At 41.5% G+C, this 14,146-nt stretch overlaps 1 protein-coding gene across 2 annotated transcripts in view; it reads right to left on the reverse strand.

The window, feature by feature from the left end:
* Zfp407 (zinc finger protein 407) overlaps positions 1-14,146 on the reverse strand; it is a 395,146-nt gene that overhangs the window by 143,880 nt on the left and 237,120 nt on the right. For both annotated transcript variants that reach the window (NM_001427664.1, XM_087592705.1), the window contains 2 exon segments: positions 3,954-4,037; positions 7,546-7,712. In NM_001427664.1, coding sequence (NP_001414593.1) covers positions 3,954-4,037; positions 7,546-7,712 — 251 coding nt within the window.

Here is a 14,146-nt window from a genome sequence, read left to right on the forward strand (position 1 = left end):
TATAGATGTCTAATTAATCAAATATTACAGGCTGAATGGTTTAAACTATCTTCATCTCCTTTAAAAACAAAACCAACTGATGACACAGGTACACATCTTGATTTTGTGCAGAAAAATGCCCACCGTGACGCAGCACTGACTGATCTCATCTGTAGCTTAACGTGCGGCTCATGTAGATTCTTTCACTCAATCTTCCACCAAGTTCCTTGTGACACTTTAAAGTTAAAGTCTATACATTTATAAAAAGCCATTTAATAATTTTATTCTAATAATTGAATTATATGTTTCTATTAAACTAGCATTCTACTGTGGTAAACTGGCCACTTCATACTCGCCTCAATTGTACCACACACTAATTTATGTAATATTAGGATGTTTTGAATTATATAAAAGTTGTCAGGCAAATATATCATACAACAAAATCTTACATAAAATATTATGCATAGACATACTAAGAAGAGGAGACAGGCCAGACACGTCTGTGATATTGACAGGTACATGCCAACTTATATAGACCACACGTTACAAATATCTACCATGAGAGTTAACTTGGAACTCACATATTTTGTCAATCTGTTACGTATGTTCAACACTGTTATCCTAAATATGTAATTTCTGAATTTTTAAAGAATGAGTAATTTCCTCAGGAAAACATCGCTTTTTGCTTATTAGGGTCACTATATAGCAAAAGTTAATGTAAACACCAAAATGGTAAAAACTCAAAGGGAAACTTCAAAGTTTGAAAAGGAATTGCAATTAATTAAATATCTGATAATTGTTTGAAATTAAAAAGTACTCTACAATGAGATGTGGATACTTGCGATGGAAAAGTTTTCCCAATTTTTACAAACTAAAAGATAATGACATCATACCCCGTCCCCTTGTCCCACCAATCTCTACCATGTCCCCACCACACCTCTTCAATGCCCGTGCATGGTCTCTCTTTAACTAATGATTGTTTTGCAAGCACTCACGAGAGGGAGGGGGGGAGGGGGGAAAGAGAGAGAGAGAAAGAGAGAGAGAGAGAGAGAGAGACAGACAGACAGACAGACAGACAGACAGACAGACAGAGGGGGCCAGAGACAGAAAGAGACAGAGACAGAAAGAGACAGAGACAGACAGAAGACAGACAGACAGACAACAACCTGATGACTCCATTTCCTGTTGTTTTTTTGTACAAGGTTGATCACTTGGTACTCAATACTCAACTAGGGGCTCATTCCTAAGGAAGACCAATTCTTCCTTTTCTCAACAGTTCTTAGTCCATAGGTGGGCCTTTCTGAGACTTCCCCTTTACTGAAGAGATCTGATTAGAGTATAGATGGAGTACCACTTCTGACTTGTCTATCATTCCAAAGCCAGAATTTGCCTCAAGTTAACACAGCAATTCCTCTATGACATTATGTATAATTCAACAGGGAATTGGACACACACCATTTGAGAGCCTCAGACAACACTGCTGTGGCTTCTGAAGTCCTAGCTAGTTGGGTGGTGGAGTGAAAATGCACTGGAGCCCATAAACCCAAGACCCCCCATCTAAGCAACAGAACTGAAGACCGAGGTGAGGGCTGGACATGAAGCTCTGTGTAACCATAGTTACAGGTTTTCTGTTGTAACCATAGTTACCAGTGTTCCCTTGTATGAACCATTAGGCTGTTGTCTCTCTTTTCATAAATACCATCCTTTACAATCGTTAATCTTGCACAAAATGCCCAGAAAGGAACACTTGAGGTCTTAGACCTAACCGACAGGAAAGGAAGAAGAACAGAGACACCAGGGCAGTTTGTTTCCATGCTTCCCTGTCTTTTTGTGTGTCAACCATCTGTCAGACTGGCCAGCCACATCTCCTGGAAATCACACTTCACATTCCTTAGGGTGGACTGGTGGTCATTAAGCTGGCCAGGTCTCTTCAACCGCACGTGAGGATTGGTGTCTGTGCCCTTGAATCAAGGGTCTCTGACAGGTGATAAAAGTAAATCTCAGAATGGAAGATGTTTCATGTCAGACCCCCAGACAGCCTGCACTTTGGTCGGGAATTATTTACGCCATGTGGAACACTTTGGACACCTATCCCTTTCAGAGCTGCTTGTAATTTGCCTGGACACTGTGGTAAAAGGGTAAACCACGTCAAAGACAAGACACATCAAAAAAATACAGATTTCAAATGCACCGTCAACTTCAGCCCCGGGGGCTGGGGGAGGCATGCATTGCTTAAACATAAAAGCTAAGTGCCTAGACTGAGGTGGACTGAGCAGTTTGTGGAGGCCAAGTCTTTTAAGAACTGACTTTGGTATTAAAGAATCATGTTTGATTTGTGCCACAGAGGCAGATAAATGCCAGAAAGACAGATACCTCTGTCTGTGAGACATTGTCCTATATGGTATAAAGTTAATAGCAAAGTAATAAGGAGCCTCTGGACCTGACATAAAATATAAAGTTGTGCAGGCTCGATGCAGGCTTCCTGATCGATCCATCACCTGGACCGTCTGGATCGTAGTGTTACTGCCTCCACTGTGGGGCACAGGGGAACACAGCAGCTGGAGGGATGGCACAGGGGATAGGCTGTCCCCTGGAGCAACACAGACTAGGACCATGGAAGCAAGCAAAAGTGCCACACAGACCATAAAACCCTGAGTTATCAATGACCTGGGAAAGTGAATTAAACTCCTCACAATTGCATGGCTTCTGCACACATTTTCAACTTCTCTTTCTCCATCTGCCATACGAAGACAGCTGGAACCCACACGGCCTATGTTGTACTGATTCCTTACACAAAAGTTAGACATTGTATGCACACGCAGCTTATAGTCTTTAAAGTTATACTTTGAACATTCTCTTCCATCTCAATGGCTTTTATCTTTATGGAAATTTAGTCCCAGTAAACTCAAGAACTAAAGACAATGACTTTGAATCATTTACATTGGTTCTGGAAATACCATCATGAGGAGGGAGGCTGCCTGTATCTATATAACAGAGCATTTCAAGAACCTCAGCGTTCGATTAGTACTATACTGAAATTTTATACTTTATGCTCAAGAAGTATGCATGAAATAGGACCATATATATTCTCTACTTGTCCCAACTAATTACCAAAGATCTCCTCAACATGTTCTCCTCCAACTTTATGTCTTGTTTTTATGATAACCCACTAAGTCCAGTTAGAGCTGCTCATGTGTGCATAGTATGAGGCTATCCACTCGGGCACGGAAGGAATTTTACCAAGGGCCACACCCTCACCACATGGACTGTAACTGTCCCATTAATGAAGTCTTGATGACAGGAAAATGTGCTTGTACTGAGAATTACAAAAGAAAACTGCACTGAGGCAATGCTATCCTGGACACACATTGGCTAGAATTCTCAGAATAACTATCTGAGAGGTCACGGTTTCTCCTGAACCATGAAGAATGAATACTGAGGGACAGGCTATCTTCCATGTCCTTACTCATCCCTCATGCTATGTCTTTGCTCGTATTCTCTCTCAGTAGCAAGAATAACTGCAGTAGTGCCTTCTCCCATGGACAACAACACGGGCAGGTAGAGAGACAGAGGTATATAGGCAAGTAGGCAATGGGAGGGCGGTGTGACACCGGAGAGAATGAAGAAGGCCCAGCAGAAGCTCTCCAGGACCCAGACAGGAGGCTAGGATAAGGGCTGTGCAGATGGAAAACAGCCTCAGGTATCTGGGCATGGGAAACTTGCTTTTTGACCCACTGAAGGTAAAGTTCATGGGGATATCGAGCCTTATATAGGTGACTCCTTTTTAAGCGTGTAACAATAGTCAATTTAAATTGTATAGGTTGTGTTTGTGAGATAAGTGAGGGACCATAAAAAATTTCATTTGCAAAGGCCTAGAATAAAGAGGAAGCAAGCCATGAGGCCAACTGTGCTTGGGTATTTAACACCTTGCCTCAGCCCTGCAGAGAGAAGCCAGGAGCAGACTCAGTACTGACCTGTATGCTGCCGACGGTGCTTGGTGAGGGCATGCCGGGTCCCACCGGCGAAGCCACAGAGGTCACAGAGAAACGACTTCTCGCCTGTTGCAACAATAAACAGATGAGGGACTGCGGAGGTCACAGATCATTAAAACATATCTATCAAGGCTTTCAGGGTTACTAATTCCTCCAATCAAATGTTTCCATGTAAATATGTCAAATGGGAATGAAATTACCACTGCGGTTTATTGACTGTGATAAAATCTGAAAAGCACCACTGAACATAATTACATACTTGTCAGACCCATAAAAATTAGCTTTATTATCAATGGAATGGTTTTGTACAACTTCATTTCTGGTAGATGTCTTCCAGATGGGGCTGTTTTATGCACGTGAACAGCTTTATGCATATCCTGATTTTTTACAATTCCCATACATCTGGCCTTTCTGAGCTGAGTAAAGATTGCTTGGAATAGTTAATATACAGTATATATAATTCTGCTTAAATAAAATATATTGAAATTTTAACAACCTAGGAACATTGAATTGGTTTTACCTGATTCTATCAGGGTCTTCTTTAATCACCTTACACTTAATAATAGGAATTAAATGGCTTCTTTGAACAGACTGAGGATCTGAAGGGAATGAAACTCTCATTACTCAAGACCAGGAGCAAGGCAATGGTGTTTGTGTTTTTCAAGTTTTATGGCAGAAAGAAGCCAGGGATTGCTGAGAATCATCTATAAAAATTCATATCCCTCATCTTCAATGATAGCTCAAGACTAAAAACATCTTCAGAATCAAAGGCATGTTTGAAGGATGCAGGCTTGCTAAGTGTGCAAGTGGATGTTTTCATAGCATTTTACATATGCTAACTTCCTGACTTACAGTCTCTACGTACTATATATAGCTGTACTATAACATTTAGCCAGCAAGTGCTTGCTAGCTGGATAATGTATCCTGTAAGACTCACAATGATGGGAAAACAGAATTAAAATGCTCACCTTGGAGAAATTAAGGGGAAATAATTAGACCTTTCCAGAAATAAAATACATCATTTGTGTCCATCTCTATCGACTTCTTTAGTCACTGAGACTTTAAAGTGACAAGTCCTCATAATGGGCAAGCCTTTCCCAAGTTTGAAGTTGCACAATAAATTTAGCTGGCAATGCATTTGCAAACAATGCCTATTTCCAAGGTTATGATAACAAAACCAAGATAGAAGCTAACTGTGGCAATCAAAAGAGCCACCCTTCAAGTAAGTATATTTCTATGTTCTTAAAGAGAAACATGAAGAAGGCCTGAGCCAAAATGCCGCTACTCTCATTTCCGAGTGAACGCTAAACTGCCATTATCACTCAAAGAAGGTTGCCATGCAGTGCGTTTGCTGCCTTACTTCCTACTTCAGGGTCACAGTTCAATACTTGATATTATCCCATACAGAAAATAGAGCGGATGCGCTGTGGAGAATAAAGTTTAATGTTTAATTATAACCACTCGTGTGATTATTTAATCAATTTAAAATACAAATCCTTTAACTACTGTATTATCAACTAAATACCACTGAAGTAGACTTTTCGTACTAAAAACACCAATTTGTTCATAAATATTCACATTTTTTAATAAGGAAGCAAAACTGTTCTCTAGGATTTCCTCACTCGCAGTTTTGCAGAGAGTTTCATGTGTGCTGACAGAGAACAGATGTCCTTACACATGCACAAAGACATAAGGACTACCAGGTAGAAACGTGTCTGCACCTATTCACATGTGCACATGCGTGTGTGAAGGGGGCAGCGGTGGGTAACAGGGAGAGAGCCCCCACCATGGAGGTAAGAGTGCATCCCTCCTCCCATTGATGAAATCTTTGCCACCTATTTCTTCCTTGCAAAATAAGCGTTAACAAACATAGGGAAATGTCAGAGTTTAACATTCTCACATGTGTACAATGCTGCGTACACATTTCAAGACCTATTCACGTTCTACTTTATGGTATATACACATGAAAAGGCAAAATTATTCATTTTCTGGGAGATTTAATTGTAGATACATTAGTGACCTTGATTTTTGATGTGTAGGATTTTATATGGGGTGTAAGTCTCAAATGTATTGTATGTCATCTTTACCTTGGTGGCTTGATTTGTTTTCAAATTCAATTTTTACTTTTTTTTTTTTTTGAGAGGGGGAGGTAACTGTTGAACAACAAGCCGAGAGTATTTTTTTTTTGAGAAAAAAATTATAAGAAAAAAAAAAAACTCAATGCAATATTTCACTCAACCAAGAAAGTATTCTTTTAGCATACCATATTTAAATGATAACAGAGATTAAATGGAAGACTTCTTTTAATAACAACTTGAATTAGTTTCAAGTGTACCATTTTGCATTCAAACATAGAAAGACATGGAAACCAATCCTTTATTTTCTATTAGAAAACAGCCACTGTCCCCTCTCTCATTATGGTGCAGACTACAAGACCTAACAACAAAAATCCATAGTATTGATCTGGCCAAGTCTCCACAATTATTCTTTAGAAGGAAACGCCGACGATAAATTACATCTGCACTGGCTTTTCATCTGCTGTTCGATATAAGTGATCTCTCAGGGCAGGCTGGAGACCTTAAATCGTCAACACCCTTGTCAAGAAAGCTAAGGAGGCCTGGGCTTCCCACAAACTGCTTCAGGAGAACTTTCAACCTACAATTTCTAACAATAATACAGGATTCACAACAATCAGAAGAACATTTCTGAATGCTGATTAAAATTTATTATTTTATCCTATGGGGAATATATTCTGGGCAGTGAATAGAAAAAGAAGGCCACAAAAATACTAAATGGCTGAGAGTCCCAGACAGGAACACAGGCAAGTATTCAAACACAAGCCACCGTGAGGTGTTGGACCCACTGTACCACAGCCATGAAGGTCATGGAAGCTATGCAGGTCATGTGCTACACAATGGATATGGCCACAGGGCTCAAGGGCTTATGCCCAGATAAAGGCCCCAACTGAGTTGTTTCAACCACGCTGCACAGAGAGACTCTCAAGATGGCTAAGTTAGATCACACATGGTCATGGTTAATGTGTTCATGCAAACTGTACGTTATGGAAGCTTTTTAAAAACAGTTTTATGAAAAGGATGTGGTACCTCAATTCGAATTAGCCTCTGCATTTCAAGAACTCTAGGGTGTGACATTGTTTTTATTGAGAAATGATATAAAATTGCTTATATTTAGAAAATGGTACATAAAACTAAGATTCAATATGTTTAAATGTAAAGGGATTTAGAGTACATCTACAATGAAATAGAAGACAAGTTTTCTTTAAAAACTTAATATATGCCCATGTGACCAGGGAAAGGAGCTGTCAAATTTGAACCCAGACTGCTTGAACACAGGAGCATGTACATAACCCATACTAAGTTGGCCAACGCTGCAAATGAAAGAAGGAAAGCCATTTTCACATACAACTATCATGACCTTAATTTCAGATACAAGTAGTACAACCTCTACAAAAATGTCATGTTAAATACCGGCTGCTATCGAGAAAACCAACGCACACGTTCCTGAAGCCCATCGGACTCCCGTGCCCAGTCTCTGATTTAGGAGGGTGACACACCTGTGTGTGTCCTGTAGTGGTCTTTCATCGCTGAGGCCGTGAGGAACGAGTAGTGACACGTGGGCCATGTGCATTTAAACGGCTTTTCTCCTGTGTGCAGCTTCACATGGTTGTTCAAGGCCCATTTCTCCGTGAAACTTCTATCACATAAGTGGCATGTAAATTTCCTGCATGAAGGAGAGAAAAAACAACATAATTTGGGTTGCACACTCACACCTATGGTTGCGGGGAGAGTGTGTGGTAACCCTGAAGTGTGGCGCAAACAGCCTCTGCAAAGGGAACTGCAGGCTGGGTCTGTCATGTCTGTATAACCAGGCATTGATTTTTCTGTCGAGACCTGGCACTTCAGCCATTTATTCTCTGCTTTGCGGTTGGGCCCAACGGGTTTGAAAAATTCTGTTACAGTCCAGTCACCCCTGAGGCAAAAGTGAGAATAGATTTCACCTGTACAGGCCTACACCACTTATCCAGGGCACGGGCTGTCAGAGCGAAGGCTAAATGAAATGCTATCCATACTCAGGCACTCAGACAGGCTGTGCTTTCCGCCAGGACGATGGCAGGGCTGCTGAAAACAGCCACTCCTGAGAGCGCCCAGCAGCCCTGATCACTATGCTCCTTGGAGATAAACGGGAGACAGAGCCCAGATGGTTCCCAATTGAAGGGGCCCTCTGTGTGGCTGACATGGGTACACAGAAAAGGTTTCTCTGACAAAAATAAGTGGTTGCGTAGCACCCTGAACACGCCCAACCTCATGGAATCTCCAAAGTGATACAGGGTCGGGCATGCATAGAACTTAGATGGGAGACAAAACTGAAACATTAAGATGAGACTGAGAAAAACAGGAAACCCAACCATGTCCTGTACGAAAACAGCATACCAATATCTCTTTATGGAAATAGTTCAGATTTCTCTGCCATCGTTAGATCCTCTAGTCTCCTAGAGGTGCAGCCTAAGCCCATGAACATGCTCATGCCACCCTGTCTGCCCTCACTTTGTGGTTATAGATTCATCAGTAAAAGTTACTTCCTGTTTCTAAAACCATCAAGTTTTAAGCAATCTCTGTGAACAATGGTGTTCAAAACATTAATTCAAGATAATGAATAAGAATATTTAAAAAATAGTTACAATTAAAGCTAAATATTTTAGAAAGCTGTGAGCATTATACTGGAAAATGGAGATGAAGGTAGCCTAAAGGAGAAGAGAAGAATCAAAGAGCTGAGGTTTACATTGTCAGTATGGAGCTATAGAAGATGTGTTCTTTTGAGGTTTACATTGTCAGTATGGAGCTATAGAAGATGTGTTCTTTTGAGGTTTACATTGTCAGTATGGAGCTATAGAAGATGTGTTCTTTTGAGGTTTACATTGTCAGTATGGAGCTATAGAAGATGTGTTCTTTTGCATAAAGTCATCTCCAAGACTTTATCAAATCTTACAGTTTTTTCAGGACAGGAAAAGAACTCTGAGCAATCAGGACTTAACCTTCTAATTTGGAGTTAAATGCGGATTATATTAACCAGCCAACTGAGTTTTATAAACTCTGGGATCCAGTTCTGCATCACATTTTATAAAATGCTTTCTTTTACTATGCATATTTAGAAATACAATGAATGTGACAAACACATAAGTGACAGCACAGCACATCTGCGCACGTCACTGGCGTGAACTGCCAGTTTATGGACGGAGCTGCAGCACGTGTAAGGAGAAGCTGTCTCCACTGTGGACACAGGCTGGCGCAGAGATCACGGCGTCCTGTAGGCACTGCTGCCTCATACTAGAGAGTGACATATATAACTAAATACCTTGAAATGCACTGCAGAGAATATCATGTCCGTATATCTCTTTGACGGGTTTTCATGCATTTAGCATTTCAAACCCATGACAGGGATCTTATTTCCAAGATAAATTCCCCTATCTACTTATTTCTCCATGTGTTTACTGTGGAACTAACCTTCTCCTACAAGAAATAAATACAGAGGCTAAGTAGATGCTATCGCTAACAAATAGCTTCTCCAGACGGCATTACAACTTTATGAATGACAAAATAAATCCCTCAGTTTTAAATCTACCATGATGTGCATTTAACAAAATTACAGCTACACAACCTCGATGTGTGCTGTCTATTATTCATACATAATAAAAATGTTAGCCTAAAGCTCAGTGCCTGTCCAGAAAGGACAAAAGCCAGATTACAAAAAAGAAGTGAAGCTACCACTGGACTTTCTGTAACTACATTCCACAGTCTTCTTTATGAAAATAAGTATGTTCAGCCAGCCACTGGCTAAACAGAGTGTACACACTGCCAACACAGGCTACACATATATAGATGATACCCATTTGCAAGAAGGCCATCTCGTGAAATGACATAAAATCTGCCTCAAATATTCCAAGATCACGTGTTATATGTTAAACTAATGCCAGTGATGAGGCCCCTGAAGGCCTGCACTCTTCACAGACCTCCAGGAGGCCCTCATGAAACATGTCCAGGAGAGACTTGGAGTGGAACCTGAGAGCAGGGACAACAGGGTTCATTCTGAGAGACTCTGAGAAAGACCTGCTATTCCATGAACACCACTTTGGACTGTACATAGGGAAATCAGAAAGAATTGGGTATCAAGAAAATCTGCTAATAAGGAAGAAAAACCACCCATAAAAGTAAACTTAATGCCAGGAAAAAATATAGTGTCATTACAGATTAAACGAAGAGCACTCAAGGGACAAGGCAGATTGGAGGCTCCCCAGAGGTGACAGCATTTACTTAGACACTGGGAGACAGGTGACTACTGGAACCCAGAGAGGTGTGGGAGAAAGGAAGCACAGGAAAAACTCCTAGACTGGGAAAGGGTGTGGCAGGGCCCTGAAGGCAGGTGCACACAAGCACGCACTCACACCACTTTCTTCCAAATCCCAACATAAGAACGAGAGACAAGTCACAGCCCAGTGAATTACGGTAGACAAGACTAAGGCCATGAAGGTTCCTCTCTGCACTCAGACAGGAAAAATATTTTGCCTAGTGAAATTTTAAGAGACTAGCTTTCAGAGATTCCCCATGAAGACAGGCAGCCAGCAGATAGGTGAACGAGGTGAGTAACTCGTCATCACAAACAGGTTCAATGAGCACAGGAGACGAAGGAACTGCATCTCTTCAAGGCGCAAGACAGTGCAGGAGCAGCGTGGGCATTTTGAGAGAAGTCATTTTAAGTAGACTCCAATATGTCTACCTTTAGCAATCCCCATGAAGAGACAGTTTCACTCTGAAGTTCTTAGGCTGGGGTGCTCAGGATGCTAAAACTATCTGAATTAAGCCTGCCCAAGTGGGCAATAGTGAACTGAAAGCCCACTAGGGGCTCATCTGTACAAACTTACAAAGACTCAGACATGGAGCGGGGCTCCTGAGTGTGCTTTAGTGCTCTGGGCACAGCTAGAGCCATGCTGATTCGCACACTGTGTGTGCAGTTCCCTCAGATACCCAGCTGAGCCAGAGGAAAGGTTCTGGTCCTGCCCAGGACAGCAAGAGAGACCACAGCACAGGGAAGGGGTTGGCCTGTGCCCAAAGACTGCTTTCAGTGGTTTCTTCTCTTGTGATTTGTGTTAACTGAACCAAGAGTAACTTCTACACTTCAACACTTAAACTGAAGACTTCCTCGTCTCATCAGCTACATAACAAACATTAAAACTCCTCACTGGGACGCCACTAAGCACCTTGACAGCGTTAAGGAAGGACAGCGAGCTAAGCCTCCTCAATTGCTAACCTTTGCATATGCTCTGACCTTAAAGGTTTGAGCTTTTGCCTGGGTGTGAACGGCTAAAAAGGAGAAATGTATTAAAAGTCACATTTGAACGTTGAATTACTTCTACAACTTCCCAAATTACAAGAGTGACAATTCTTAATGGAAATTTTATATTCATCTTGTTCAGATTATAACTTTAGATGCTATTAAAGATATATCCAAGCTAATAGATTTCACTTATTAGTAAACATAATAAAAAGTATACAAATCTCATTTCCGAGTGAAGATAAAATTGGTTAGAAAAGTCGACTTTATTACCTGATATTATAAAATACAACAGAGGATCGTGGCCATTTTCCCTGTGTTTGTGAATCTGGTCCATTCGTGGTAATCTTGAGAAGTTTAAGCAGCACTTACTTTGATGCTGAGCTTCTCCAACCTGGGTTTTATACTAGAGAACGTAGTCAGGCATACACTGTTGAGACACACTTGCACAGGGACAGTTTTATGAAATGGACTCTGCTACTGAGGTTTCAATGGCCTTAAGGGGAGGTTGGTTCACTCATGCGGTGCGCTATCATTATGCCATGAAAAGGAACAAACTTTGGCTACACTTGTCAGCACAGGCTTAGAGATCTCAACAGTACACCTCCATTATAAACAAATTAGAGGGCTGGATGGATGGCTCAGCGATGAGGAATACGTGCTGCTCTTACAGAGGACCTAGGTCCAATTTCCAGTACCCACACGGTGGCTCACAGTACCTGCAACTCCAGATCTGATGACTTTGCCCAATGTCTGCAACCATGAAGCTCACACACGGCTCACATACACACACTTCAGAAAACCAAGCAACTTTAAACAGTTGCATCGAGTGCACAGAATTTTACAGATGAAGCTCCCACTCAGAAACATGATGCCTTCCAGCTTGGCTAACCTGAAGTAAATAGACTGCAACTGGGATCTTTCACAGTATGTGCTGTACTTTCAAATTTTTATACTGAACATTTAATAAAACAATCAAATAATTTTTATGTCCTCTACATAACACCTTGGAACAATCCAGCCACAAATCATACAACTCATACAAATCATACAAACTCACATTTACCAGAGAGGACTAAGATAAATTCTTCCAATGTAATAAAAAAAATCATATAGTTGCTATCCTTCAAAACTGTGATATTAAAGTGTTAATCCACTCAAAATATTCCAAAATTAAAAATACTAAAATGCAATCACTAAGCAGTACTTTATGAATAAAGGAAACGCAGAACTATAAAACAACAAAAAGTTTATAGGATTCCTAGAAAATACCCTTATGAGCAAATTAATATTTCAATAATTTCTAAGTTATTCAAGAACTACCAAAGCACAGGCAGTGTCATTGGATTAAAAGATCCTTTTTAATGGCATAATTTAATAATGATATAATGACATACTGTGAGTGAGCATCCCTTTTCTGAACAATGCAGCTCAGAAAGACCACGGATAAAGGCCTGTAGCACTGGTGACCACCACACTGGCATTCTGCACTGTGAAGGTGTCCCACAGGACAGTAAGGAAAGTTAGGAAGTGCAAGGGATTCTGCTGTAATAATGAAGCCACTATCTACAAGGCTACAGCTCTGAGACACTCCTGCTTTCCTGCAGATAACAGGGGTTTGCAAAAGAATGATGTAAGAGGAAGGTAGGGGGAGGAAGAAAAGAGGGCAAGAAAAGCTGGAATATGGGGGGGGGGGGACCCTGGTTGCCTTTCAACTTTGAAAGTTCTAGAAGAGCCTTGAATATAATGTTCAGCTTGGAATCACACAGACAACAAACTTTCTTACTAGTGTGGCCAGCTGAACGAGTAAAGAGACACTGGCTGTGCTATGGCTCAGGCCACGGTCGGCCACCTCCCCGCAGGCCTCTCTCTGCAGGGCATAGGTCCTAGGAAAAAAGCAAAATGTATGCAATATAGCATAATTACATAGCTTACGAGATTGGGCTGCATTCTGGGTTTCCTAGTTCAGAGCACAATTCATATCAAGAAACCACACAACCTAAGACCAAGAGGGTTCCTATTACTAAGCCCAGCTCTGAGGCCTCGAGTGGGGCCTCCAGTTAAGAGCTGGAACCTCCCTTGAGGGTTTTTAGACAGTTCATCAAGGAACATACTATTTAAGCCAAGAGTTTTGAGTGCATTTTTGCCACGAACAGATGATAATTAGCCTAATTAACAGACTGAATCCTTGTTAACAAGTTGGAAAAGAAATTTAACCCTGTCCATGCCAGTGAGTGTCATTTTGAACTTCATAGTATACCCTTCAGGTTTAAAAAGTGAAACTATTTTTTCTTTTCAATTCAATTCAAATCAAATCAATTCAATCTGATCCAGCGACTGACTCAGGATCTTTATATTAAAATCATTTCTAGGAGGGCTTTCAGCTCACTATCAAGCCAGCCACCTCTGACACCAACAACCAGAGGAGCAGGTGTAGAGACAGCTGGAAGGCCTCTGACACCTACAACCAGAGGAGCAGGTGTAGAGACAGCTGGAAGGCCTCTGACACCTACAACCAGAGGAGCAGGTGTAGAGACAGCTGGAAGGCCTCTGACACCGACAGCCAGAGGAGCAGGTGTAGAGACAGCTGGAAGGCCTCTGACACCGACAACCAGAGGAGCAGGTGTAGAGACAGCTGGAAGGCCTCTGACACCGACAACCAGAGGAGCAGGTGTAGAGACAGCTGGAAGGCCTCTGACACCGACAACCAGAGGAGCAGGTGTAGAGACAGCTGGAAGGCCTCTGACACCGACAGCCAGAGGACAGGTGTAGAGACAGCTGGAAGGCCTCTGACACCGACAACCAGAGGAGCAGGTGTAGAGACAGCT

Source organism: Rattus norvegicus, chromosome 18 (assembly GCF_021556685.1).
Source record: "Rattus norvegicus strain SHRSP/BbbUtx chromosome 18, alternate assembly SHRSP_T2T, whole genome shotgun sequence".
NCBI classification, from domain to species: Eukaryota; Metazoa; Chordata; class Mammalia; order Rodentia; family Muridae; genus Rattus; species Rattus norvegicus.